Source organism: Colletotrichum godetiae, assembly GCF_030913485.1.
Source record: "Colletotrichum godetiae strain CBS 193.32 chromosome Unknown BDP55scaffold_3, whole genome shotgun sequence".
Taxonomy (NCBI): domain Eukaryota; kingdom Fungi; phylum Ascomycota; class Sordariomycetes; order Glomerellales; family Glomerellaceae; genus Colletotrichum; species Colletotrichum godetiae.
The window spans coordinates 1,503,603-1,530,757 of record NW_026851251.1 but is presented as its reverse complement, the minus strand read 5'-3'; the positions used below and the strand labels follow the sequence as shown (position 1 = coordinate 1,530,757).

The 27,155-nt window shown below is 54.1% G+C and overlaps 11 protein-coding genes across 11 annotated transcripts; 3 read left to right on the top strand and 8 right to left on the bottom strand.

Annotated features, from left to right (window-relative positions):
* Positions 1-319: 319 nt before the first annotated feature.
* On the bottom strand, positions 320-2,736 carry BDP55DRAFT_216103 (general substrate transporter). Its single transcript, XM_060566036.1, has 8 exons — positions 2,350-2,736; positions 2,091-2,270; positions 1,917-2,037; positions 1,725-1,865; positions 1,376-1,645; positions 1,144-1,312; positions 703-1,087; positions 320-634 (listed from the first exon to the last, which is right to left on the bottom strand). Exons 1-8 carry the CDS (start codon positions 2,558-2,560, stop codon positions 486-488), a joined length of 1,626 nt encoding a protein of 541 aa, XP_060435844.1. The 5' UTR covers positions 2,561-2,736; the 3' UTR covers positions 320-485.
* Positions 2,737-3,471, bottom strand: BDP55DRAFT_216102 (uncharacterized protein). The gene has a single exon (XM_060566035.1). It carries the CDS (start codon positions 3,342-3,344, stop codon positions 2,913-2,915), a length of 432 nt encoding a protein of 143 aa, XP_060435843.1. The 5' UTR covers positions 3,345-3,471; the 3' UTR covers positions 2,737-2,912.
* A 2,845-nt stretch (positions 3,472-6,316) lies between these two features.
* Positions 6,317-8,016, bottom strand: BDP55DRAFT_626742 (aminotransferase class I and II; the record flags this gene model as incomplete). The annotated part of the gene is made up of 3 exons (XM_060571664.1): positions 6,317-7,387; positions 7,648-7,707; positions 7,789-8,016. The coding sequence occupies 3 exons, from the start codon at positions 8,014-8,016 to the stop codon at positions 6,317-6,319; spliced, it is 1,359 nt and encodes a 452-aa protein (XP_060435842.1).
* Positions 8,017-10,418: 2,402 nt separating this feature from the next.
* Positions 10,419-11,668, bottom strand: BDP55DRAFT_690050 (snare-complex protein syntaxin-18 N-terminus-domain-containing protein; the record flags this gene model as incomplete). The annotated part of the gene is made up of 3 exons (XM_060576813.1): positions 10,419-10,659; positions 10,749-11,482; positions 11,552-11,668. The coding sequence occupies 3 exons, from the start codon at positions 11,666-11,668 to the stop codon at positions 10,419-10,421; spliced, it is 1,092 nt and encodes a 363-aa protein (XP_060435841.1).
* A 1,165-nt stretch (positions 11,669-12,833) lies between these two features.
* On the top strand, positions 12,834-14,495 carry BDP55DRAFT_540774 (major facilitator superfamily transporter; the record flags this gene model as incomplete). The annotated part of the gene is made up of 1 exon (XM_060568152.1): positions 12,834-14,495. One exon carries the CDS (start codon positions 12,834-12,836, stop codon positions 14,493-14,495), a length of 1,662 nt encoding a protein of 553 aa, XP_060435840.1.
* A 1,783-nt stretch (positions 14,496-16,278) lies between these two features.
* BDP55DRAFT_215865 (uncharacterized protein) lies at positions 16,279-17,126 on the bottom strand. The gene is made up of 3 exons (XM_060566032.1): positions 16,850-17,126; positions 16,439-16,788; positions 16,279-16,385 (listed from the first exon to the last, which is right to left on the bottom strand). Exons 1-3 carry the CDS (start codon positions 16,976-16,978, stop codon positions 16,313-16,315), a joined length of 552 nt encoding a protein of 183 aa, XP_060435839.1. The 5' UTR covers positions 16,979-17,126; the 3' UTR covers positions 16,279-16,312.
* Positions 16,844-18,032, bottom strand: BDP55DRAFT_215751 (uncharacterized protein). The gene has a single exon (XM_060566031.1). The coding sequence runs from the start codon at positions 17,927-17,929 to the stop codon at positions 17,276-17,278; it is 654 nt and encodes a 217-aa protein (XP_060435838.1). The 5' UTR covers positions 17,930-18,032; the 3' UTR covers positions 16,844-17,275.
* Positions 17,845-20,539, top strand: BDP55DRAFT_645848 (adaptin N terminal region-domain-containing protein). Its single transcript, XM_060573670.1, has 4 exons — positions 17,845-18,403; positions 18,459-18,534; positions 18,589-18,953; positions 19,006-20,539. Exons 1-4 carry the CDS (start codon positions 18,135-18,137, stop codon positions 20,471-20,473), a joined length of 2,178 nt encoding a protein of 725 aa, XP_060435837.1. The 5' UTR covers positions 17,845-18,134; the 3' UTR covers positions 20,474-20,539.
* A 2,469-nt stretch (positions 20,540-23,008) lies between these two features.
* Positions 23,009-23,562, bottom strand: BDP55DRAFT_216000 (uncharacterized protein). Its single transcript, XM_060566034.1, has one exon. The coding sequence runs from the start codon at positions 23,464-23,466 to the stop codon at positions 23,167-23,169; it is 300 nt and encodes a 99-aa protein (XP_060435836.1). The 5' UTR covers positions 23,467-23,562; the 3' UTR covers positions 23,009-23,166.
* Positions 23,563-25,143: 1,581 nt separating this feature from the next.
* BDP55DRAFT_540991 (ubiquitin-related domain-containing protein) lies at positions 25,144-25,905 on the top strand (the record flags this gene model as incomplete). Its single annotated transcript, XM_060568168.1, has 2 exons — positions 25,144-25,696; positions 25,751-25,905. 2 exons carry the CDS (start codon positions 25,144-25,146, stop codon positions 25,903-25,905), a joined length of 708 nt encoding a protein of 235 aa, XP_060435835.1.
* Positions 25,906-26,615: 710 nt separating this feature from the next.
* On the bottom strand, positions 26,616-27,149 carry BDP55DRAFT_690045 (proteasome maturation factor UMP1; the record flags this gene model as incomplete). Its single annotated transcript, XM_060576812.1, has 2 exons — positions 26,616-27,053; positions 27,144-27,149. 2 exons carry the CDS (start codon positions 27,147-27,149, stop codon positions 26,616-26,618), a joined length of 444 nt encoding a protein of 147 aa, XP_060435834.1.
* Between the last annotated feature and the right edge of the window lie 6 nt (positions 27,150-27,155).

Genomic DNA, 27,155 nt, shown 5'->3' with positions numbered 1-27,155 from the left:
ATCAGCGTGCGAATTTTCTGGAACTCGTCAAAGTTGAGGTAGGTAAGGCAAGCCTCGGCAAGAATGTCGTGAGCCTGAGATTGGAGTTCGCTGTAAGCAGACAGGCCTGTCCACTTTGAGGCCAGATAATCTTCCAACGATTTATGAATGAGGTAATAGAACCCCCCAACCTCAGTGATAAGGTCTGAGCATTGCCTGCAAATTGGGTAGTCACTGCTTAATCGCTGACTACTGGTTATCTTGGTTTGAAGCAGGCTGCGGATGATGCCTGAGCGGGAAAAACAATTCAAAGCTGCACGAGCAGACTCACGGAGCGCAGGGAGTGTTACGCCAGTGTCTCATTGGTTGGCATGGAGGAGGATGCAACTGGGGGTTAGGAAAAAACGAGACCGACTTTTTCGCGGTCTCCGCGTGATCTACGCAACTAATAAAGTCGACACTGCCTGAACTTCCTTAATGCCGCTACACTGGACGGCATCCGACGTTCAAACCTTCGATTTGGCACCGACATTTTCAACCACTTCAGTATTGCCGCCTCCGCTCTTGACCTCGCCGATAGTATCCATGTCATCGTGATGAATAACTTTCTCAACAGCGCCAACAGCCTGGTCGGCAAGAGCCTTGTCTTCGAACACTGGTAAAGTAAACTCATCAGCCATGCACAAAACAGGAGAAAATCGCGAACGGTGTCGAGGCACTTACAGAAAGCCAACTCCTCAAGGGTACGTCCCGCAGTCTCGGGGAACATAAAGTACACAAACACAACCTCGAAGGCAAGCCAGACGCAGTAGCTGATGAGGTACTTCCACGACGCTTCCTTGATGCCGATTGGATTGACAAAAGTCGTGAAGAAGCCTGCCAATCTGCCAAAGAGCTGGAACAGCGAAATACCGCGCGACCGCAGCGCGTAGGGCCACAGCTCGACGAGGTAGGTGTAGGTGAGGGCGTTGTAGCCGATGTTGTAGCATGGCGAGTACATGAAGATGAAGAAGATTGTCGCGACGGAGGCGGATTGGTTCTTGTAGTCGTTGTCGAGGGCGTGGACGGCCCGTTCCATGGAGATTGTCCAGCTGATGTAGCAGAGGAGCTATCGAGAATTGTGAGCGGGTGCGGGCTCAAGTTGAGGCGTTGGGAGAGACATACCAATGAGATAGTGCAAGCTAGATACATGACACGACGGCGGAAGGTTCGCACGAGCATGGCTACGGTGAAGCCGCAGATGAGGGACCAGCCGGCGATGCCGAGGTTGATCTTTTGCTTGACGGTGGAGTCGGTCAAGCCGATCATTTGGAGGAGGTCACCCAAATAGTATCTGCATTCTCCCATGTTAGCAAGTGTTCGGACGGTGCTTCATAGATAGCATTGAGAGACTTACGAGATGAGCGTGTTGCCGGACCATTGAGTAAAGAGACCAAGCATGGAAGAGATAAGGGCACGGCGGCGCATACCGGCCGTGTTGAGGAGATCCATCCACGACTGCTTGGAGGCTTCCATCTCGAGGGTGATGACGGTCTTCATCTGTGCCATCTCGGCCCTGACGAATTCGGAATCACGGTCACCTTCGGCGTGGTACTTGATGAGGATTTCGTGTGCTTCTTCGCTACGGTCTCTAGTGATGAGCCATCGAGGACTCTCAGGGAGGAAGCTGTAGCGGTAGATGTTAGTATTCTAAAGAATTCAAGACTACCCTATCCGGTGGTGCGTCTCTTTCGGGACCATCTTACAAGACAAAAGATATTTGTAGTAGAGATGGGCAAATCTGGAGGAGAGAGGGAATTCTCCACGCCCAGTTGCTTGCGATGTTGTTCGTACCGAAGCAGATACCCGCGGCCACAATTTGACCAACGAAGTACGCCACGTTGAAGCTGCAATCTCGTCAGTACGTCAATCCAACCCAGCGAGAGTTGAATGCTTACAGAGATGTTAGAACAGGACGTTCCTTGGGATAACTCAATTCACCAATCAAAGACGATCCGGAGACGATGCAAGTCGGGATGCCGAAGCCGAGGATCATGCGGGCAACGATATACATGCCAACTACTCTGAGTCAGTTCTCATCCGAGATCAGGAGTAAAGAAGACCGAACTTACCATGCTGAGAGAAGCCTTGGATAAGAGCTCCGACAACCATGACCAAACTGCCGCCAAAGATGGACCATCTTCGTCCAAACCTATCGTTCACGATCGGGATGAAGGGAAGAGACAGAATAGCGCCAAGGGAATACGCAGCGGCGATGATTCCTTTCAGACTACCTTGTGGGTCTCCAAAGTCTACCGAACAGGTCAGCTTGAATTTTCCAGGCTCCTCCTCAACATACTACAGGACTTGAAGTCGTTCGACGAAACTTACAGTCTTTCCAAGATGGCACAATCTGCAGCGCATTGATCATTTGCGAATCGAAACCAGACGTCAACTCGATACCCATGCACGTCGGGAAGAGCATCAGGTAGAGGTATCGCAGGTTCGGCTTCTGGTACCACGGCACCTTGTCCTCCTCCGAGATGCGGGTCAGGATGGGATCCGCCGCCCCGGTCTCCTGGGCACGCTTGATCTGCACCATAGTGAGGATGTTCCGTGGTTTTCGCTCACGCAATAGGGGCACGGAGAATTGGTCAGAAAAGTCTCAGCGACTTGTCGAAGGCTTCAGACGGTGACAGTCGATGGGGGTGGTATGACGAATAAGTAGTCTTTATCCAGCAGAACGAGTATACGGGGATATATGTTACCGAGTCCTTGTCCCTGGGCGCTCAAGGGTGTGTGTGTGTTCAAGTGCGCGCGACTCCAACACGCTTCTCTCGTGTATCCGGTAGACTCTCTCATCTCCAACTTCCGACGAGGTCCACCCGGGTATTTTATATACATACGCACTGCCGTGGAAGCAACTACCCCATGTTTGAATACGTCCGAACCTATCAGCACAATGGGCAGATTCCGGCAGACAGCAGGCCAGAACCAAAAGAAGGACTAAGGCGGGACAGCGGGATAGGGAAGCCGCGTCGGCCAGGATCCCAGGTGGCAGAAGGTCCGAATGAGATGACTGTTGCATCGGGGACACGCTCGCAAAGAGCCGGGGGCGGTGGCCCGTGGTCCATGGAAGGGAGGTTTAGCTTCTCGCCAAGAAGTGTCTGGGGGGGTTTCTCGCTGGGCTTGGGGTTGAATTGTTTTTTGCATTTATCCATCCAGTGAGGAAACACGTTCGTCTCAAACAATGGAGCAGCATTCCATGATATGCGGGGAGGTTTCCCCCACATGGTCTTTGCCCTTCCCCATGGGCGTTGGTCAGATGGTTCACTGCTTAATTTATGGGCAGGGGAAAGGATTGTGGGAGTTTTTCGCACGAGCATTCAACTCCGCATCTCCGCTAGAACAACTGGATGGTTTGGGGAAAGACTAGGGCCAAGGAAACGGTTTATTGGTTAGTTTCCCGTCAGTTGCTTACGGGAAATGGATCAACATCAGGTTTGTTTTCTCGAGGTGCTGGGCTTGGCGGTGCCTTTACCGGAGGATGGGGGGAGGTTGGCGCCGTTACCGTATTCGGTCATTCGGGATGGCCATAAGCGAGATTTCGTATCCAATGCCGAGGTCATGCTACGGAAGTCCGAAATGGGGAGATGAGATGCACTTCAATTTTACAGACTCCAAGATAATAAGTTTACGGAATTTAATGTTGGTTTCTAAAAAGAAATCTCGTAGAGTTTAGTGTCTTTGGAGTGAGAGACTTCCAATGAAGCACAATGTTTCCTATGGATTCCCCGCGCTGAGCCCAAAGATTATGATGGATGTCGGGTTACTCCAACTAGACTGCAGCTGCTCATGCGGACTGGCGCCGAGAGGCTATCCAGCGCAGTAAGGCGGCACAGCTCGTCTATTCGAGGCGAGCTGTGGGAGGATGCGGACGAAAAAAACCTTACTCAAAGGAATGTCGCAATCTGTCGTGTCATCGCATGTTCTTTCGCCTGGTTTCCGTAAGGTAATCACGCTGACTTCTCCCACCGGCCGGAGAACGCGTTCCCAACGTCTAGATGTTCAACTCTTTGAGAAAACCCCAGCACAGGATGAGGTTGGTGAAAGCCCCCCACCCGTGTGCCCAAAATCACATTCCATCAGTCTATGTTTAGCAACTTCATGTTGTTTCCCAGTGGTATGGTCGACGGCTCGCAAAGATGTAACCCTGAATTCAAAGACTCAAGAGTCATACCAAGTTCCGACTGGTCTCGTCGGACTCGTGGACAGTGTCCGTGCCGTGTGTCAGCAGCGGATCGGAGCCCATCCCGGTTGAAGCCATTGGAACGCGAGGATGCAAGATCCATGGTCGTCCTGGCCGGGTAATGTCAAAGGCTTTGACTAGAGGCTGCGAGGGGTGTGACTGACGTCTCTTCTCCAATTTACTCTCCCCAATGTATGAGTTCCTCGACACTGATCCGGACGAGGAGAGAGGGGGGGGGGGGGACTTTGCGGGGGAGGGTCTTCTGCATCTCATTGGAGTAAAGCCGTAAGCCGTCAACAATCCCGATTGGGCTCAAAGTTCTAGAACAGTTCTCACACTCGTATTGTACGTACGCTCGACGAAAGAAGATTCCGTAGAACTCTTCCTTGATACATGTCTTTTTGTCTTTCACACAGCAGCGAACGACTTAAAAGCAAGCAGATAGACATCGCGCGGACATGAAGTCTTCCGCCCTCCAAAGTCCAGACCACAACAAGGACAAACAAAAGTCCTCGGAATCGTCCCATTTCCCCCACAAGACTACTCAGACTCAAATATTATAGGTTCGTGAAGAAAGAGCACCCTACAGGGGTTTCGAACAGACCCATGGACCACACCATTCCCCTCTACCGGCATTGCGGGAGACCGGGGGTGGGGTGTGCCCGTTAGCCGTAAAGTCCCGAGAGAAGGGCCGATTGCCACGAGGGATTGGGACTAGATAATCGGGACGTCGTCCCTGGAGTTCTTCTCTTCTGTGGTCTCTGTGTTTTCGTGAGTTCTTGAACTTCGGAAGGATTTTGATCTTCTCTGGAGTTTCTGTTGCTTGGCTTGTTGCGAGTTTAGAGTGGGAAAAGTGGAGGAGGAACAGAAGTGTCTAGTCCGATTCTTGACGATACCCGAATACTCTCGACTCGAGTCCCAATCCGAACGATTTCGATATCCGATGAATATTGCAGGAGGAAGCATGGGTCGACATCTCGACCGAGTTAAATACCGATGAGGTTGGCAAAATGTTGACTGCAGGGAAAACAGGCTGTTGGAAAGCAAGTTCGTACCAGAACCATCCATGCGCCATGGTGGGGAGGGGGGGGGGGCATTTGCTTCTGAGGGGTCTATCAGCATAAGGACGACGACAACTACAGTATCGGCATCGGCATCGAGAATAACCAAGATCAAGCAGCAAAGCAAAGCCTCAAAGACACCACTTTCATCAACACAGAAACATAATGACTTGCCTATCAGAGAGTGTCTAAGCAACCCTTCACTACACTGTTAAGGCTTCTTTAACATATAAAGCCACACCTTACAGACGCCCTTCTCATGATAAAATCAGCGACGAGAGCTTCCATGGACACATTCGGTTCAACCACAGTGCCGCCACGACAGTATTGGGTTCCCACTGAAGTCAGCGCCTCGTCGATGGCAGCATTTGAACCTCGCCCACTAGAGTCGATCAGGAGAACCTCGAGTGCTTGTGCGGCTTAGGACCAGAGTCTGCCCCGTGCTAGTTTCTTCGTATTCGTGACTGGTTACGACGAGGGGAGAGAAGAGAGGGTAAAAGAGAGATGAAGAAGATAAAGAGAGATAGAGAAGAGGAAGAGAGACAAAGAGAATGAGAAACAGAAGACGCTGGTGAAGATGCTAAAGAGAATGAGAGAGAAAGGCAGGGAGGGAGAGAGAGATGGGGAGAGAGAAAGGCCCGGTTGATCGATATGCTTGTTGCTCACCACATCTCTCCTCACCTTGCCAGGCTATCTCAATATCGTTTGCCCGGCACTCAGCCGGCACGGAAAGCCGACGGCAACAGCTCTCAGCAAATTGACTAGTCCTCTGTCACCGGTGTCCGAACGGTAGGTTTTATAGACATCAAGAGTGATAGTTTCATATCACACAGTTCATCGGAAAGCCAGTAGGAACCAGCAGGATGTATCAAGAACAAGATGTGATGGTCATTACTCCAGAGCTAGGTAGGAAATCTAAGAATTTTTTTCTTTCCCTCTTTCCACTTCCTGCCATCTGTCTCGCCACACCATTTGCAGGGGGGGAATTATCCGGTCCCCCATGTTTACCCATTTACATTCATACAAAACGTCATAAGAAGCCTCAATCTCATTTCGTCTCACGAACAACCTTGTCGACCGCCTTTGCAAAGTACTCGACATTCCTCGTGTTGAGACCAGCCATGCTGATGCGACCATTCTTGGTCATGTACACGTGAGCATCCTCGCGCAGCTTCAGCACTTGCGTCTCGGACAGGCCGGTGAAGCTGAACATGCCGATCTGGTCGGTGATATGGTTCCAGGTGCCGGGGGTACCGAGCTCCTCGAGCTTGGCGCGAAGGACCTTGCGCATCTCAATGATGCGGCCGGACATTGTGCGCAGGTTGTCCTCCCACTCGGCAAAGAGCGCGGGGTCGTTGAGCACGGTGGCTGCGACGCGGGCACCGTACAACGGAGGGTTTGAAATCTCGGAGCGCTGGAGGATGGCGAGCTGGGAAGCGATGCGTTTCGTGGTATCGGCGGCGTCGGAGGCCGGAGCTGTGACGAAGTGGAAGCATCCGGCGCGCTCGCCGTAGAGGCCAAAGTTCTTTGCGAAACTCTGGGCAATGAGGAGCTCGAAGCCCTGCTCGATGAAGTAGCGCACAGCCCAAGCATCCTGGGCCAGGTTGCCAGAGGCAAAGCCCTGGTACGCGCAGTCGAAGAAGGGGAAGTGGTTCTTCTGGCGCATCAGGGCGGCAATCTCCTTCCACTGCTCCTGTGTCGGGTCAACGCCAGTGGGGTTGTGAGCGCAGGCGTGGAGAAGGATGATGGAGCGCTCGGGAGCGGAGGACAGGGTAGACTTGAGGCCCTCAAAGTCGAGACCTTTTGTCTCCTTGGAAAAATAGGGGTACTGAGCGATGGGCAGACCGACATTGCCAAAGATCTGGTTGTGGTTGGCCCATGTCGGATTGGAGATGTAGACTGTGCGGTTGCCCTTGTAGAACTTCGCGAGGAAAAGGGCACCGAGATGGACGGCACCGGTGCCGGAGATGGTCTGGACGGAGGAAGTGCGCTTCTCACGGATGGCAGGCGAGTCGGCGCCGAGCATCAGCTCGTTGGCCTTGCCGGTGAATTGGGGAATACCGGCGATGGGGGCATATTCGTGGTTGAGTTCGGGATCGTTGCGGAGGATCTCGTCGGCCTGTAAAGTTGCATCATGGCGGGGTTAGCGGGGGTGGATAACTTGTAAGGGGCAGGCGAAAAGTGGAGGAAGTGGGATGCGATGAGGGGAAAGCTCATCAAAAATAGGACGATGCACATCAGCTGTTGTGCTGCCGATGCGTGACGCAGCCGGGCTTTGCCTTGCTAGAGCCACAGGGGCCGCGAGCAGGGTCCGTCTCCGGAGGGCATTCACACATCCAAGATGAAGGAAAATAGAGAGAGAAGAGAATTGTGACGCACCTTCTTGACGACGGGGAGAACCCACGGCTTCGCATTGTCATCGCGGTAAGCTCCAATTCCCTGGTCTGGTTAGCAAAAGAGTTGAGAACACCATCAAGACAGCTAGTTCCAGCTTCTTGATGAATCAGGGGTTCACCCCACCAAATCGACCTTGTCCTTGCTCTGGTCTGCCCTGTAGGCGGCCATCAAGCCGAAGAGGGGATCCTCGGGAGCTTGAGGCACCGTGCTGGCGGGGAAGTTTGTCGTGGAAACGGGCGCCATGATGTGTGATGCGATGTTGCGTATTCTCGAAAGAGTAGAGTTGTTCTGGGGAGAAGAAGAGGAGGAAGAGGGCGAAGCTGAAGAAGAGGAAGAGGAATCACCGGGCATTTTCAGCGTCGGAGCTTTCGTGAGAAGGGGGAACGAGTCAGAGGCGGGGGGGGAGGAAGGGTCTGTCTGGGGGTGGTTATTATTATGGCATCAAATAGTGGTACGATTTAGACGGGCGAATGGGAAGCTTTGCGATTACAGGCGCCAACCGTTTGTCCAGCGTCTGAGGTGCCCCAGCCCAAGTACCTAGGTGAGGTGGGCAGTGGGAATGGGAGCTTGGTCACCGGTGTGGTCGGGGTGTTTTGGGACCATGGGATCTTGGGGTGAGAGGTGCCCTTCTGCCCGGGCTCCCGGGGGGGTCACCGTGTCACCCGACGCCTCGAGGTTGGACGGGGAAGGGGAAGGGGGAAGCGGACATGCGCCTCCATAGACGGGGGACTTCCAGCTAAGGTAAGGCAGGAAACGTCTAGGACGTCAAGGAACAGGGCAAACCGCAAGATGACATGTTGCTGAGGTGAGGGGCAGACTGGCTGCAACTGCTTACCTAGGGGAAGACGACGGGGGGGTTGGTTGGTGCGGGAGCTAAGCTATCCCAGAAAGACCTGGACATGTTAACTACGATCCGGTAAACGCTTGGGTCTGGCCGAGTGTCTCGTCCCCACGGCGCACCGGGAGTTGCAGAAAACGTACAAGAACGTAGATGTGGTTGCAGCGGACGGGCGGGCTGCAGAAGACAGACACTAGGTAGATAGGTACAGATGCAGGGCGCAGGGTACACCGTGAAGTAGAGTAACGGCGTCGATTCAAGGGGTTGGTTGGGGGTCGCTGGAATCCGGGATAAAGGGCTGAGGTGGTGAGGTTTTGGCTCGGACGATCGGAGGGCGTATTTTTTGGTGGCTCGGAAATTCTGGCTGTCTGGGCAGGTGGCGGAAGAAACTTGAGAAAGAGCAAGCAATCGAGTTTGAATGGAACCTGGTGACGGAGAAAAAGTACCACTGTGACACTTCCAAGGCTGGGTTTTGGGGCAAAGTTGTATCAAATGGGATCCACCGGGTGCGGGCAGGATAGTCAGGTCGAGGTAGGTATTTCGTAACGCCTTGCTCGAATCGGGTGCGGATAGGCGGATTTGTCTGCAGAAATAGATTGTTTCTGTCCCTTCTGTCCTTTTGCTAGGTAGACCGGGAAGCAGTATGGTGACTTGTCCGGGATGTTGGAACAGAGAAAAAGATACCGAAAGTGAAGAAATCGGCGAAGTGTCGGGCGATAATCGGGGATTTCGTTGTTTCCAGGTTTGGCAGCAGCAGTAGCAGCAGTAGGTGGCAGTACCTTCCTTTCGGTGTATTGTGCATCGGCGGGGGAAGGAGCGCGCCTTCTCTTTATCCTCTAGCTATCGGCTCCCCGCTGCTTCCCCATTGCCCCCCAACCTTTCCCAATGGCGCTTGTGAGGTCACCCGTTGCGGGCGGGCCGAGGTCTCGGGCTCAACCCCATGACTCTCCAAACTATCCTATTTGCTGCCAGACTGCCTTCACGACTCGACCTCATCGAACACAGGTGAAAGTTTATCCCGGTTTATCTTCTTGGTTTCCTAGGTATGATCCGTCAACATCGGATGCAGCGCATTGCCGGGCAAGACTAGAGGCATGATCAAGATCATCCCATCTTATCTTTGTAGCGGATTGCAGCTTGTCAAGCCCGCATCCATCTTATTTAGAGAATCAGGCCTCAACTTGGGATCAATACAATGCAATTGAAGGGTCTTGTTGACAGCACAAATATAGAGCTCGGCAACCCCAAGAATAACCGCAAAGGTGAGACCACTCCTCGGTATTGCAACACTCCCCCCTCCAAAACACCGCGAGTACCGAGAACCGTTTCGCATGTCAAATCCATGGATGTCGTTAACAGCGCCAATCAGAAGCTCGCCAGCTGAGAGCTTGCCTTGGTCCCCCGTGGACCTGCCGAAGCTTCCCCGGCATCCTAGAGCACACCGCAACAATTCCTCATCTCTATTATGAAGGCAGCTCGGTTTGCTAAAGATGGCAAGATCGCTATTAATGCTCCTAGTGCCTGTAGATTGAGGCACCGGTCTTCCTATGTTCTAGTCCGCTGGATCTACAGGGCTTGGGACTAGAAGGTCACCTGCACCTGGCCCAGGCTTTTAACTCATCAACATGTGACGCTCGTATCTAGAAATTTTCACATGTCTGTCAGCCCAACCTCCCACCACCCTACGATGAGCCTGTGATTGGAGTCAAGGAACAAGTGCAATGCTACGCTGATATTTCAAAATTGCACAGATTCAAAAGGCCGGAGGTTCAAGGTGGGATTTAGTAGGTCTCGATATACGGTGGGGAGGACAGCCTAGATGATATGATGGCTCTGATGTGTATCGCCATCAGCAACTATCCATACTTGACAAACTCCTAGCCAAGCAACTGTCCAGCCGCGGACAGCCTCACATCTATATAATCAAGTCCCACAGAATTAAAAACGTGCACAGTCCCGCCGACGCGAAGAACGTATACCTCGCCGCGCTCGGTCGCTGCGCCGCCTTCTTCAGCTGCTTGTTACCACCGCCCACATCCGCCGTGATGTTTTCCGAATCCGCCACGAGTTGCTCGATATGCGCCGACTGCGTCGCCAAGTTGCCCACGAGCAGCGTCTGCAGCTCTGCGATCTCGAGCAGCGACTTCTCTGCCGTCCTGTTCATAGCCAGCATTGATTAGCAGTGCATCTTGAGAGCAGTCTTGAGCGACTTGTAGTGAAGATCGTCAACCATCTAAAGACATACCTGACTTTGTCCAGCGTGCTGTTGTAGTGCTGGAGCATATCCTGGTTCCCCTTTTCAAACATCTGAATCTGCTCATCCGTAAGACCCTCTCGCGGATCATACGACGACGACGCACCCTCATCCACAGGCGGCAGACCACCACCAGCTTTGCCCATCGTCCCCTTGTTGGCCGCAGCACTCTTCGCCATGGACTCATAAAACCCACCCAGCTCAGGCATCGCACCCCCACCACCAGCCTTAGCCAATACGCTCCGATTCTTCTCCATCTCCCTCGTAAGCCTCACCTCCATCATATCCTGCTGCGTCCTCCCGCACCGCTGCAGTCCCAGCCTCAGACTCTGAATCACCTCGTCGCGGTGCTGCCCAATCGTCCTCGCCCGCGCCTCGGCTGCGGCGTGGTCCGCCGTCTTTCCCTTGTCGCTGTCCCCCCCCGCATCGCTGGCGGCGGCCCAGGCTCCCAAGGCGCCGAGCCTGCTGACGTACTTTTTGCGGATAACGGCCGTTTCGGTTTCGCGGCGGAGGAGCTCTGCTTCGTTGAGGGCTGTGATGCTTGCGTTGAGCTCGCGGAGCATTTGCTTTGCGTTTGCGTCGACTTCTTCGCGATCGTGGTCTGTTAGGTGACGTTGCTGCTGTTGGGTGGCGGCGTGGATGTGTGATTTGCGCGGCTGCGCTGTTGACAGGTAGGCTTGTCGGACATCTTTGAGTTCGTTGTGGAGGTTTGTGATGTGGGAATTCTGGAGGTGAGAGTTGGGTTAGAGACATGTATTCCTAGGTCACGGAGGTAAGGGTTGGTATAGACTGACTATTCTGTAAGCCTCTTTGAGGAAGCCATCAATCGCTTCGAGACTGAGCTTCTTTTCGGTGACGATGGGCGCATTGCGCTTCCGCAGGATTTCGTTGAATACCGGTGTAATGTCCATTTTCGGGGGCGGGGGCGAATGGAGACTTTGCCGTACGGCTGGGAGAGGGTAATGTTCAATCTGAAAGCAATGACTAGAAGCTGAGGAGCATAGTATGTGGTATCACACAACGCTGAGGAATCATGTCGTTCAACCCTGTGGTCACATCCACGCTACCAGCTGGAGATCTGGAAAGCTGTTCTCCAATGACGTGGCTTCGGTTCTTAGGTCGCACCAGCCACGTTTGTCCCCTCGGACTTGGGGCTACTGTGGCTGGTGACCCAAAATTAGCTAAGCGGGCCGTCGATGATGAGAGTTCGGGGCTGCATCGGCACGTCGGCAACGGCGTCGGCAGGGCGCACGAGCCAGTTCCCCCACAACGTCGAGGTTGAAGCTTACAGACGACGCCAATTAAGACATCTATTGACGACTTTTCATGTCCCCATTGGAAAGGCACCACATTCAGGAACGGATTTCTGAGAATGGCTTAAAGCTTAAAGCTGAGCTTTCCGATCTCGGAGTCAAAGCTACTCATGCTAGAGTCCAGCGACTCCAACTATGCCGACCATCTCTGGCTGTAAAGCCAACGCAGATCGTCTACTAGTGTCAAGCACACCCAGTTATCAACGGGTCTTGTTTTTTGTTTGCTTGCACAATGGCCTCCCACCCGATACCGCACCGATAGAGGCGTCCCAGGAGCCGCCTCGGTCAATGCTGGACGACTCCAGCTGCCCAAAACGGGCGGGCTTTTGTGGAGGCATGGCCCCGTCCGGACGAATCATGGAAGCTGCATGTTAATCGCGGTCGGTCAGAGGCCGAATGGTGGAGGCCGATCTGGGAGCGGAAATAACATCATTGTTGTAAAGGCAGGGTGTGCGGCAGCGCGGCAAGGTGGTCCCGCTCACGGATATGGAAGACTTGCAGTTTTCATAGAGGCAAGCAAAGTCGCTCATAATTGCGGTGTTTGCATGCTCATCTTTTCGGTTGATATCGCTTTAATACAGTCTCTGCGACATCCCCAGTAGACGCTGTGAGATACTATCAAGCAAGTGTCCCTAGACAGTAACAGAAGCTCAGCTTTGATCCCTTGTGTCTTCTTGTCTTATCGTCCCTCCGTATATTTGCTTGCTACGGCGATGCTGTCTCGACAAGTATGGGACAAGATGAGTTGAACCACTTAGGCCAAATGGGCTCGGAACAGAACCCAACGAGGCCAAGTACACCACAGAGATCTCGAAGCCAGACCATCATCCAGGCCTCCTTACCAAGCGACCCCGAACTCGCCAACGAGAAAGCACAGAATAAAGTCTCCTCAACCGAAGATCCCAACCCGGCCCAAGACCAAGACGACCCCGAAAACCTCACCCGCCAACCCAGCGGCCCAGCCTACAGCGTCTTCTCCCCCTCCACAAAGCGCTGGGTAGCCTTCATGGCCTCCGTCGCCTGCTTCGTCCCGCCCATGTCCGCAAACATCTACTACCCGGTCCTGGCCCCCATCGCAGACGACCTCCACGTCTCCGTTGCCCTCGTCAACCTCACAGTCACCTCCTACATGATCCTCCAAGCCATCTCCCCAACACTCTTTGGCGATTTCGGCGACATGGCCGGCCGCCGCCCGGCCTTCCTCGTCGCTTTTAGTATTTATCTGGTGGCCTGTGTCGGACTCGCCCTGCAGCGTGACTATGCTGCCCTTCTCGTCCTCCGCATGCTGCAGAGCGGCGGGAGCAGCGGTGCTATTGCACTGGGGTTCGCCATGGTGGCCGATATCTCGGTCAGCTCGGAGCGGGGCAAGTACATGGGCATCGTCGGCGCGGGCATCAACGTCGGACCCACCATCGGTCCCGTTCTTGGGGGCGTCCTGACGCAGTACTTTGGCTGGGCGTCCATCTTTTGGTTTTGCGTTGTGCTCATTAGCTTATGGCTTGTTCCGTACGCCCTGTTCGTCCCGGAGACCTGTCGAGGTGTCGTGGGAAACGGCTCCGTCCCCGCCCAGTCGTGGAACCGGCCCCTGATCGACCTCATACGCCGGCGCCGCCGCCGGAACCGCAGGCTCCAAGACCCAAACAACCTCTCCTTGACAGAATCCGCCGCAACAGAAGAAGCACCAACACATCCTCACCGCAAACTCCGCTTCCCAAACCCAATCCGCTCCGTCAAAATCATCTTCGAAAAAGAAATGGCCCTCGTCCTCGCCTACAACAGCCTACTCTACGTAGCCTTCATCTGCGTAGCCGCCACCCTCGGCACCCTCTTCCGCGAAATCTACCACTTCAACGACCTCGAGCTCGGCCTCTGCTATCTTCCCTACGGCGCAGGCTGCGTCGTCGCCAGCCTGGGCCAGGGCTACGTCCTCGACTGGAACTACCGACGCATCGCCTCCCACATCGGCTTCGCCATCGACCGCCGCCGCGGCGACGACCTGCTCAAGTTCCCCATTGAAAAAGCCCGCCTTCAGCCCGTATACCCGGCCGTCGCCGTGGGTCTCGCGGCGCTGACGGCGTACGGGTGGGTGTTGCATTTTGAGGTCGGTGGTGTTGCGGCGCCGTTGGTGCTGCAGGGCGTTATTGGACTTACTATCACGGGGTCGTTTAGCGTTATGAATACGCTTATTGTGGATTTGTTCCCAGATGCGCCTGCGACGGCGACGGCGGCGAATAACCTTGTGCGGTGCGCCATGGGTGCCGTTGGGACGGCGGTGATTGAGTACATGATTCGTGGGATGGGGAGGGGGTGGTCGTTTACGTTCTTGGCTGCGCTGTGTGCCGTTCTGAGCCCGATGATGTTTTTGATAGCAAAGAAGGGTCCCGTGTGGAGGAATGAGAGGCGGATGAGGGAAGAGGCGTCATGATTTGGTTTTGAGTTGGACACAGGCTTCCGTTTGTTGGAGAGGGCTGAATCTTTTGGCGTTGATAATGATATCAGAATATCTCAGTTCTAGTTTCAGGTCCAGGAGCGGGTTGAATTCTGTCTTCTCCTGTAACTTTGGTTTCCTATAATTATCATCAAGATCCGGTGCCACATGACCCCAGCCCTTGTCAGAGAATGATTTGACACTATAGATGTTTCTTAAACACAATGTACAGGAATAACTCGAAGCTTGAATTTGGGACATCATCTACTATCGAAAAACTCTCTCAAGCTTGGACCAGAGGATTGTTTTCCTTGCGAACCACTCCGGTCAGGCAAACGCGGTTAAGACAAGACAGCGGGAAAATAGACTCGACCTAGCTCGAGTAAACATATTCTTTTGTTTTTGTCTCACGGTCTCGTGCATGCGCTCGCCAATAGGATGGAGCAGCTCAAGTCCCCTCCCGCGGGGGCCCGAGATGTCATCCCTTGGGAGCTCGTCCCATTCGCTCTAGCCCTGTCTCAGTAACTGTTAAGAGCCGCCAAGTGGACCACTCAACCGACTTGTCTTGCTTGACTCTCGGTCTTGATGGACTGCTTGGTCCCAGACGTTGGAATAGCTGCTTTGCGGGACCGCATCCGGCATCGCTAACAGCTGGCATGTCGTGGCTGTTGTAGGAGCAAGGCTATCGCGCTCATGGTTGGATCCATTTAGCAGCAAACTCAGGTCCCAGAGCTCATGCTTATGGTATCCCTTCGTTCCATAGCTTCAACTTCTTTGTAGACGCGGTCTCGGAAACCCCTCTTTTGAGGTAATTCCTGTCCGGAATATCGGCCAGAGCATCGTCTGGAGTACCAAGTACGCGTCCTGTTGTCAATGAGATCATGGCAATAGGTTTGCTGACTAGCTTGTGCGGAGTGCTTGCCATTCGAACCCGCTGCTTGGACGCGATCACAAGCTTCGAAAGGGATGTAGACTCTACGAGCGAGAATACCATCTAACGATGACCGACGGAGTTGTTTGTGTCTCTCGTCACCTCTGAGAGTCGGATAGGTCAGCAACTTGGCCTCAAAGTCCGTATTCTCTGGTCGCTCGCGTGCGAGAATGTGACAGTGTCCCACATGGTATAAGAAGCATGGCAACCTCTGACGATCCCGAGATCAGGATTAAGACCGCAGATCAAACACTCTAGTTCATACCAGCATCAGCAGCTGAGCCCCTCTTACCAAAATGCACCAACAAGTAAGTCAGTGACACTTAGCTGTATCCCAGATCAAACCTGACTTCTGTCTAGTCCAAGCCGAATAAGTCCACCTCCAAGGGAGGATCAACATCGATGAAGCAGCAGACCCATATGGGCACCGAGGGTCAGAGGCATGGCATTTCTAGATCAGGAAGTAGCGTTGTAGATGATGCGCACCAGTCGAATCAGAGTTCACCCAAAAAGAAAAAGAACCGAAACAAAGCTCCTTCGAACATGGTAGCTGTGGATCGTCCGTGGCCTAGGTCAGAGGAAGCTCAGAAGGCCAGGCTGAATTATTTCAGCACGCCTGTCGATACATCTATACATGACCCGCTCTGCCATTGGTACTACGGCGAGATGACTGATCAGCCATACAATGCAGTAGGCGAAGTAGGAATGCCCGTCCAGAATTGGAACGAGACACCAGTGAGTGGAGAAGACGAAGACGTCTGGCCATGTGGAGCTCCGGCTGGCAGTGATATGGTCTGGTATGGCAGTTTACGATGATATGTAAAGGAGGACAGGGACAGAACTATGGTTTGCGGGAATGTGGTACTGGATATCATTTTGTCGTCTATAAAGCGGGGACTGAGGACTCCAAAGCCTCTCTTCGAGCTTCCCAAGCCAACCAATCTGATCTCGTTGTCCTATTCCCGCGTTAGCATTTTCATCTTGCCCAAATTTGATGATTGGTACGTACGGTAACAGTCCCATTGAGTTCACCTTCCAAACCGCCAGGGCCAGGGCAACGAATTGCATAGCAACGTACGCCAGCTTGACCTGCAGCATCTTGGCCTTGTTCGTTTCCGACTCGAACCTCTCAAATGCCTGGTTGACCGCAGTGAGACCCATCAGGGGGTTCTTGAAAGCCATAAACACCATCATAATGCTGAAGATCTGGAGCGAATTTCCGGACATGTACATCATGATGGCTGTCATTGGCAGGTTCTTGACGGGCGCGAGTGCCACCTCCCACGCCTTCTTGACTTTCAGAGTATCCATCTCCTCGGGTGTCTGTTGTTTGCGCGGCTGAATAGCCTTCTGGTCCTTCTGCTTCTACGGAGGTAAATTAGCGCGATTGTTTGCTTGCGCGGGGCCGCTGAGAGCTTACCTTTGAACTGGATGAGGTTTGCGACGGGTAGCCTGGAGGGTCGGAGATGCCGGGGACCTTGGACTTAGCAGCTGGGGGAGACTGTAGGTCTGCCACCCATCGCGGGACATCGCCATTGACCAAAGCCATGATCGGAGTACTTGTGTCGAGTCTCGTTAGTCGAGCGCGCGGTCGGAAGCTCAGGGGACTCGGATGCAGGTGATGAGACGAAAGCTGGCAACGCTGGTGGGTGATGACGGGCTGTCGTTGGAAAGCAGTTCCCCACAAAACGGGCCGGCTAAACCTAGGCAGCCCGACGCGCACCCCACGCGCCTGACAGCGCCTGCGCTTATTCTTTATCGGCTGACCGATAAGGCCCAGTTTCGGACCTGTCGCACTCCACTGCGGAACGGCGGGAGCTTTGGGAATCCAACGTTGAACTTCCCCTTAAACAACTGGAATTCGAAACCCCGGATTGCCCGCAAGAAACAAACGACAACCGACCGCACCCCGTATTGTCGCACCGAGCGAAGCCAATCCTCCCGAACCCACGCTTCGATAGACGACGGCCACGGCAGCTGGCCTAGGGACTAAAAAGAAGGTTGTCCGGCATTTCAGCTCGACGACACGTTGATCGCGCAGAAGCCTCTTCGATTGGCCGCAACCCCCCGGCACCAACGACGCATGTGACATCCCTTCTGGCCTCTGCACCCCTCCCACCATCCAAGACAAGTCAAGGAAGCACTGCGTCTTCCAGCCAACTTTTGCGACCCCGTTCCGATCGAGTGGCTTGGCCCTCGTACAGGGAAGCCAAAGTCGACATACATCGCGCAGCTGGGCGTGAGGGGTCCTAGGGTGTAATCGCCCTCCACGACGCGATCGAGCACCGGCAGAGAGCTTACGGGACACCCGTTCGGAGGTATTCTGTTTGAGAATCGCACTACGCGCCACCACACCGACCACTGTGTCTGATACCAGGAGAAAGTCGTAATCATGTCGAGCGCACAGGGTGGAGGAGACTCCAAGTTGTTTGCCAGGGTAAGATTTGATTCTTGTCTCTCTTGTCCCATTACACATACATGTCTTGCAGTTGGACGGCATCCTTCGCGAATTCTGTACCAAAACTCTCCGATATCTGTCTGAGACAACCTGAGCTTGTCATCTGGGAGTTGTCCCTATGCACTGTCTCCCCCACTGTCCCTAATAACAGCCTTGCTGTGCCTCGCGGTCACGAACTTCAGCTTCCCCTCTCATCATATGTAGTCGGCACAACCGCCTTCACCTCATCTCATATCTCCTACGTTGGATGCTGTCCTTCTATGCGTCGCCCGCCATGTTTATGGCCTACGTGCCCCCGCCGATTTATGTCAATAAACTAATAACCTCCAAGGGCAAAGTCGCTGAACTGCGGCTGGAACTCAACAGCGGCGGCAAGAAGGACAAGAACTATGCGAGCAAGAAGATTGCGCTGAAAAAGATTGTCGCCAACATGACCATGAGCAACAATGATATGGTCGCGCTGTTCCCCGACATCATCGGCTGCATGCATATTCAGAGTCTCGAGATCAAGAAGATGTACTACTTCCCCATCGCTCACCACGAGCCGCTCAGGTGTTGACGATCCGCCTAGGTGCTTCTTGTTCTTGGTCAACTACGCAAGAATGAGACCAGAAATTGCCGTTCAGGCTATTCCTGTGCTGGAGCAGGTGAGCGCGGCACCTTACCTCCTCTGAGACATCAGTTGATTAATGTCGTTCAAGGATATGGAAGATCACAACCCGCTGGTCAGAGCTCTGGCCCTGCGAACGATGTCCTACATCCACGTCCGGGAGTTTGTCGAGGCGACTGTGCCTCTGGTCAAGCACATGTTGAAGGATGCGGATCCCTACGTTAGGAAGACAGCCGCCTTCTGCGTCGCAAAGCTCTATGACCACGACAGGCGCATGATCGAGGGGTCAGATCTGATCGATAGGCTTAATACGCTTCTCAGGGACGACAACCCTACCGTGGTTGCCAGTGCGCTGGCATCGTTGATGGACATTTGGGAGCGAAGCGACGCCATCAAGCTCACAATTGACTATAGCAATGCCTCCAAGATGGTGGCTATTCTCCCCGACTGCTCTGAGTGAGTATTTTTTCCATCGCTTTGCAAAGGCCGTTGCTGACAATCATGGTAGATGGGGCCAAACATACATCCTCGAGGCACTCATGTCATACGTGCCCCAGGAGTCAGGGGAAGCCTTGCTCCTCGCAGAGCGCATATCGCCGCGCCTTTCACATTCAAACTCGGCCGTCGTTCTCACCTGTATCCGCGTGGTTCTGTACCTCATGAACTACATCTCGGACCAGAGACAGATCGCAATCCTGTGCAAGAAGCTATCGCCTCCCCTCGTTACGCTCCTGGCAAAGGGTCCGGAAGTGCAATACCTCGCCCTGCGAAACGCTCTGTTGATCTTGCAGCGTCGACCCGAAGTCTTGCGCAACGACATTCGCGTCTTCTTTTGCAAGTACAACGACCCCATCTACGTAAAGGTCACGAAGCTCGAGCTCATCTTTATGCTCGCCAACGAAAACAACATCGACGAGGTTCTCACCGAACTTAGAGAGTACGCGACCGAAATCGACGTTCACTTTGTGCGCAAGGCCGTGCGTGCCATCGGCAAGCTGGCCATCAAGATCGAACCGGCATCGCGGCAGTGTATCAACCTGCTCCTCGAACTGGTTGCGACCAAGATCACGTATATTGTACAGGAGGCTACGGTCGTTATTAGAAATATTTTCCGCAAGTATCCTAACCAGTACGAGTCCATCATCGGCACCCTCTGCGAGCATCTCGACTCCCTTGACGAGCCGGAAGCAAAGGCCGCCATGGTCTGGGTCATTGGACAGTACGCGGACAGAATAGAGAACAGCGAGGCACTGTTGGAGGACTTTTTGTACTCGTTCGCAGAGGAGCCAGTAGAGGTGCAGCTTGCACTGCTCACGGCGACCGTCAAGCTCTTTATCCAGAGACCGACCAAGGGTCAAGAGCTGGTGCCTCGCGTCCTCAAGTGGGCGACGGAGGAGACAGACAACCCGGATCTTCGCGACAGAGCCTACATGTACTGGCGACTCCTATCGACCGATATGGCCGCAGCCAAACAGATCGTCATGGGCGAAAAGCCGCCCATCACAGCCGAATCCGAGCGTCTCGACCCGGCCACCCTCGAAGAGATGTGCCTCAACGTAGGCACGCTCGCTACGGTATACCTGAAGCCGGTGCAGACCGTCTTCCGCTCGGCGCGGCCCAAGAAGTTGACGGACTCGCCGGCGCTGCAGAAGCACCTTCTCCCGACGTCCATTGAGAATCAAAAGAGCCTGAGCATGCTCGGTATGGGCGGACAGGCGCAGGACTACAACATGCACGGCCAGCACGTCGCCAACGACCCGGCGGCGGCCAACGGCGAAATGGCGCAGGCAGTCAACGACGCGGACGCGTACTTTAACAGTATCGGACCGCAGCAGATGGCGGCCATGAGGATCGACCAGGGAGACGTGTTTGGTGAGACAGGGGGATACGAGACGGGGTACGTGGTGAACCAGCATGCACCGCAGCAGGTGGTGCAGCCGGCGCAGGGGAGCAATGGTGACTTGTTGGTTCTGTGAGAGGATATATACAACGACGACGAACTAAGGGAAGCGTGTGTTGGTGGAGAGTTTGGTCTTTTTTTTGCTGTAGGCTACGAAACGAAAGGATATCCTCGGTATTTTAGTAATGGCAGTGTGAGGCAAAAGTTGACAATTAGCAAATTACGAGGAAGCCATCAGGTGTAGTCATATCCACTGCTTGTTTTTTGTGAATATCGGGATAACCTATAACGAATGAACATCCACCCAACTGAGACTGCAAAGGCTTCATTTCTGTCAACGTGTGGATTGGAAAAGAACAACCCATGGAACCCAGAGAAGCTACAGATTAGATTCTTCGCTATCTCTCGTATCTAATGAGTTCTTCGGTGCATGTACGATTGGACTTCAGAACCGACAGGCTTGAGAGGCAATCCCACAAAGCCATTGGAAGGTTTAGACAAAGACGAGACCAAGCAGTGCAATGCGGGCGCACGACAGATCTTGCTTAGCAGCGGGCCCGACGGGAAGTCTAAGGGGTCGGCCGGAACCTTGGTTTCTATGAGGAATGAACGGGCCGATGGGATACGCTACCGTACTGCGGATATGTAGACAAGCACGCAAATCATAGCAAGGGGGAAAGCAGATCAGTAGAAGCCACGGAGCGTGGCGGAGCACACCAAGTCCGGCTCCGGCTTTGGGTTGGTGCCGTGTTCTTGATTCCCGTGTGTGTCTTAGGGAAGGGAAGGCCGGCACGGTCGGTAAATGATCAGCTTGCTCTGTTGTTTGTCACGGTGTGGTCGATAATCAACTGAGACTTGGGCGCAATGCTGGTCTGTTGGGGCTGTATCATGCTGTACAATTTTTGGGCCGGCGCAAGCAGGTGGGGTCTTCATTGTTTCTTATGTCACCCCGCGATTTCTGCCCGGACAGAGATCGTGGATATTAATACCAGGTCGACGAATGCATCGCTTGCAAACGTTGGTGGTCAGATATTGCTTCTTCCTCGTTTTCTTCTTTCGTGCTCTTCCATTCTCCCAGTTGTCGGGACAGGAAAACAAGATGAGAGACACCCAGTCAATAGTAACTCGTCTAGGTACTGCACCGTTCCCGGTTCCCCCGATGAAGGACTTCAACAATCGTGTTGAACAGACGTCACCTGCGACCCAAAGGAGAAGGAGGTTCGGGCTGTCCTCGGTAGGCCATGGCTGGCCGTCGTCGACAGTGTCCTATCCTCTAAGGGACTGGTTGGGGTTCCCGGGCGACCTTTCCGCTGGAGCCGTGGATGGATCTAGTCCGCCGAGGACAACGCCTCCGATCTGGTCAGAGAAGCTTGGGGAGGCTGGATGCGGCCGGCGTCCATTTTGCGATTATTATTCTGCCCGCGTTGTTGTTTGTCCATAGTTTGTGTGTGGAAATGTCAACCTGGCATAGGTAGGTGATCCTCCTCGCCCTGGCAGATGCGCAGCGAGAACCTCGCACTTCGTCTGTATGCCGCAGAGCACCAGCTCGAAAGACGACAGGCCAAAGCATGGAAAGCTCGTGCTTTGCATCGCTAGTCTTCGAATGCTTCCTCTCTACACCTTTTGGGTTTTGAGTGTGTGCGTGCACTACATTGGTTCCCTCCGTGCCTGCGTGTTGCATTGGTGTCAAATAAGGTCATGGAGCGACGGGCAAAATAAGCCTGAGGAGAGTTTCGGGTTCCTGACAGTCTTATCCCATCTTCAGAAACATCAACATAACACCCTCACACACTGATCTGATGGTCCCTGGGAGGCTGAGAGTGCGGAAAAGACTAAGCGGTGACGAAGCTCTTGTAATACTGCGAGGTCGTATCCAACCCAGCCGCATTTTTTTGTTGCCTGCCGTACCCCCAGAAGGATCTGTTTCCCACACACGTGTGGAGTGCCGCTGAAACATTGCACGTCTATCTTCTTATCCCGCGCTTGAGGCGAGGAAAAGGAGGGGATTTCGGATGCCCAGAGATGGGGCGCCGTGGCGGGGCCGCAGACTGGCTTGTCCCTGTGAAGAAAGGAACCGGTGAGGGCAGTCTATCGATGGGTACGTATCGGAACCGACACAGACTCGACCGACTGACGGGGCGTCTAGCTGCAGGCGGATTGAATGAGTGCTGTAACTTGCACAGGTAGGTGGTGCGGATGCTAGGTGGTTGGTCTCGATTGGTGGCAGTGTCACTGACTGATGGAGATTTGACAGGCGGCGTCTGCGTGCGCTTGCTCGTCGCGAAGTGTGTGCCATTTGATCCTTTCCATTCCCTCGCTCCCGTTCCCGTTTCCCCCGCGAGACGCCCAGATCTGGAGACGGAAGAAAAAAGAACGGTGCGTGCGGTTGGGAGTGTCACATTGCGAGATAATAGCGTCCTGTCTTCTAGAGCGGTGATGGCGGGGGAGGGCATCCGTGGACGCCGCGGTCGATTTAGCTAGTGCAGCTGGGACGCTAGCCTTGACCGAGTCCAACAGGCGTGGAAATACTTGGAAAGGTTGGTTCTCGTATCGACGTATTGAAGATTGGTGCGGACTCGGATTCTTTGGCTGCGAGAAGCATGCGATCAGATGGAGAAGAATGGCGTAAGGGTAAAGAAACGAAGGGGGAGAGGGATGAGGTAGGTAGAGAAACGCTGCAGTTGAGGATCTTGATGAATTAGGTTGGGAAAGAAGACGGGGAGGAAGGTCAGACGAGAGGGTGGTTCTTTCCCCTCCAAGCCTTCACGGTTACGCCTTCCTGAGCTGTGGGTGTATTCGCACTTGCTTTATTTGTGAACCGGCAATTCCCTCCTTCTCTTCAGACCTGCACCTCCCTGACACTCTCAGGCAGGTAGGCACTCGCATTGTTTTCCTACTGGAAGGAGTGTACTTCGTGGCAAGTACCTCTGTCAAGGGAAAGAAGTCATCAGTCAACCCTGCAACAACAAAAGCAGGGAGCCGAGAGAGTAGGTAATTAAGGAAGATCAAGAGGGAAACTACAGCGACCACGCCGTTTGCTCCGCGCTCGTCGATCAAGAAATTCATCATTCCTAGTGATTGCAGTTCCGGTTAATATGTTGAATGAGCAGTTGAATGAGCAGTTGCAGTTGCTGCTGCTGCTGTTTATCGCTTTGTCTCGATCTGAGGCAGATACCCTCCTGCCTACCCTAGGTACCTCGGACCGTTTCTTGCTCTCTGGCTATTGAGTACCTCAGCTACTACCAAGAACCAACATCACTCATCAAGGACTACGGCCGGGACAGTAAATGGGACTTGATGACTGAGAAGAAAGGAGAGAGAGAGAGAGAGAGGAAGCTTGTGACACACGGACACTCTTTCGCTCGCCCTCGCCTTCCACAACATCCTCGACCCTTGATCGGCCTTGCCCTCTGCTGCCGGTATCCGCCGCCGCCGCGTCTATCGCCATCGCCACTGCCGTAGCAGCTTTGTCAAGGAGGGCCTGATTGACGAAACAGCCTGCACGACTCGACTAATACCGACCGCTCGGAAATTCGACGGGAGACGACGTGATTGCCGGGTACATCGTTACAGCACCACCCTACCTAGTCATCTACATAGGTGCCTGCGTCCATTACCTTAACATATTGGTCCTCGAGGTACTTCCGTGCCTGGAACAACGTGAGAGGGTAAGCATCGAGGCAGGAGACGGCCAAACGCCGCTTCGGCAGCGAAGCACCGCCCTCACCTGAGGTACCTTCGACCCACCTGAGGAACAGATACAATCATCTACCAGCTGCCAACTTAAGTTATTCGCCCTTTCTGGTACCTTTTCGTAAGGAGTATTCATTTGTACACGTACCTGGCACACTCCGCGACTCTTTCGCCTCCAGCAAAACTTGGAACGGAATCATTGCCGAGCCATCCAGCCCAGCCTGTCCACTCAACCTACCTTGCCTACCTAGCCTAGATTGAATTACTAGGTATTAGGTAGTCCACCCGCCCGACCTCAGCAAAGCATCATCCCCAGCCGCCTGTCCAGCCGAGCCCACCTCAGTGCTTGGAAGCTGGAGCGCAGGTGGAAAGAGAGACAACGCCCACGGCCCACGGCCCACGAGCCACGCCTTCCAAGTTCCGCCAAGCCATCTCCCCATTCGACACTCCCCGTCAGGTCCACGGGTCCTCCTCCTCCTCCTTCTCCTTCTCCAACTCTCGGCCCCGGGTCTCCATTTTATCCTTCCTTCCTTTTTCCCACCTCGCTGGTTGGACTGGTCGACGCCCATACGCTTTGGATGCACTGATCACCCGCCTTTACCACCCGCTTCCGTCTTCAGCGTTCCCGTCCAACATCCTGAACGACCCCCCCCCCCCCCCCCCAAATCCTGGCAACTGCCACAACACCGGCCTCGCTACCCACGCCAACTGGTACCATCCCGACTGGCGTCTTTGCGTCGCTGTGCCTCTGCGTCTGACCATCTCACCCGTCGACTGCAATTCATTCCAACCCCCCGATTCTCTTCCGCGAAACCTTGAGAGTCTACTCGTCGAAATATCCTCAACTTTCTCGCAAACTGCCGCATGCATTGAGCAACTGTATTCGATACGACCTCAATTCCACTCTCCACAAGCCCGCGCGCCCCCGAGGCTCGACGCTGCCGTTGCTCTTGCCTGTGATCCGCAATGGCCGACACCAAACCCGCCGACGCCAACACCACCGTCGGCCAACCACCCAAGGATTCTCCGGCCGCGCCAAAGGATACCATCCCAATGAAGACCCTCCCTCAATCCTCGTCGACGGAAGCTGACGCCGCCGCCGCAGACACAACGAGGCCGACGACCACTTCATCAAACAAGACTCCCGGCGCTGCGGCGTCAACACAGCCTGAAGCCAGCAATTCTGCCGTGGGCGATGCCGACGATTCAATCGAGCCGTCAACCAAAGGAAAGGAGAAGGATTCGGTCTCATCGCCAGCTGTCAAGGCCCAGGATGACTCCATGGCCATCGGCCCTTCAGTCGATGATGTCCAACCCGTCAGCAGCTCTCCAGCAGATGGCCCGGTTTGCAACATTACGCTGTTGCTCACTACCGGTGCAAGACACCCTTACAAATTGGACGAAAAGTACCTGACGAAGAGGAATGTCAATGTCCCCGGATTATCCGAGGCTGGAAAGAAGGACCCTTTTACTATCAGTGTCTATACCTTGAAGGAACTCATCCTCAGGGAGTGGCGTGAAGAGTGGGATGCCAAGCCTGCGAGCCCCAGCAGTATACGTTTGATTCATTTCGGAAAGCTGCTGGATGATAAGGACCAACTGAAACGTAGGTTTTCCCCTGGCAGTGACGTTTTGCGTAATCGTGCTAAGACTCTTCTAGAATACCACTTCAGTGCAGAGGCGGCCAACGTTGTACACATGACCGTCCGGCCAGCCGATATCGTTGAGGAAGAAGAACCTAAGGGAGGAAATAAGTCAACCTCTGGCGGCGGCCGCAACCGAGAAGGTGGCGGCGGATGCTGTGTCATCTTATGATCGAGCGGTCCCAAGATCTGGGCCTTTCTCTTCTGCGATCATCACTCCTTTCCTTTTACACCTTCCCCGCCGAACAACAGCCATTCCTTTCTAGTAGAGAGAATGGCATGTATGGAAGAAGAGCAGGCGAGAAAGAGCCCTATCGGGTCGAACTGACTTAAGAGCCTTGCATGGTTCGGCATACGATACAAAGAGGCAGGGGTCCTGCCGGGGTCATGGTTTCGACAATGCATGCAATTCCAGAAGTGCCCAGAATGGATGGGCTGGTCGGCCTGGTGAGGCCTTCGGTTACGGTGTTGCTTTGGGTCTTGTTTTTTCTCATGTCTCGTGGGTCTCTCTCTTTGGAGGCCACCCCGACATCTATCGAGCGTATTACAAAGAGCGAAGACAATAAGGGGACATTCGGAGTACAGCGGCGTATCATAGCTTTGTGTATTTGTTCTGGTTGATTCTTTCTCCACGCCCCCCGTCTATGGGTGTTGTCCATAGGATAGTAGAACGCATTCTGTTCCAAACCTCTCCGTTGAACCTGGACGCTTTGATGAATCCCTTCTATGGCCTTGACATCTCCATTGCCGCGCCGTCCAAAAGTCATGACGCATGTCGTAGTAATACAATTCCAATGCTGGTCTCTCTGTCCCCCTCGGTTCCAGGAGCGCAGATGCGCTTCCCGGGATTTCTAAACCCTCCCTCAAATCTTCTAATCCCTCTCAGATCTTGAGCTTTCTCTCCATCTCGTCGTGCATACCAACGATGCCCACGCTCTCCTCGCCCGAGTACACGTCCTCCCACGTGACGCTCGAGTCCTTGCCGCGGAGGATCTCCTCGTGAACGGAGGCCTTTTGCCCACCGAGAGCCAAAGGTCGCCATTCGCCGTTCTGGGTAATCTTGAGCTCCATCTGGCGGCGGATGGGCTCCGCGAGGCCGAATGTTCGGCGGAGCGTCTCCATGCGCATGCCTTCCTGGGTGGCTTCCCAGTTCTTGAGGCGGGACTCGAGGGGGTGGGCGGAGGCGGCGAGGTTGTCTTTGGCGTCGTAGGCGGATTGGCCTACGCCGGCGCGGAGGGTGTCGTGGACTCCGGGCGCTGAGGGGGCGTTGGCGCCTGCGGCGAAGGTTGTGGGTTGGTTTGCGGCGGGGACGATTCGCATCTGTGAGGGGTGGTGATTGTTAGCCTTCTGGAGGAGGATGGAGGCAATCTGCATCAGGGAAATGTGGACTGGAGGTTGGAGGTGACATACCGACATCTTGAC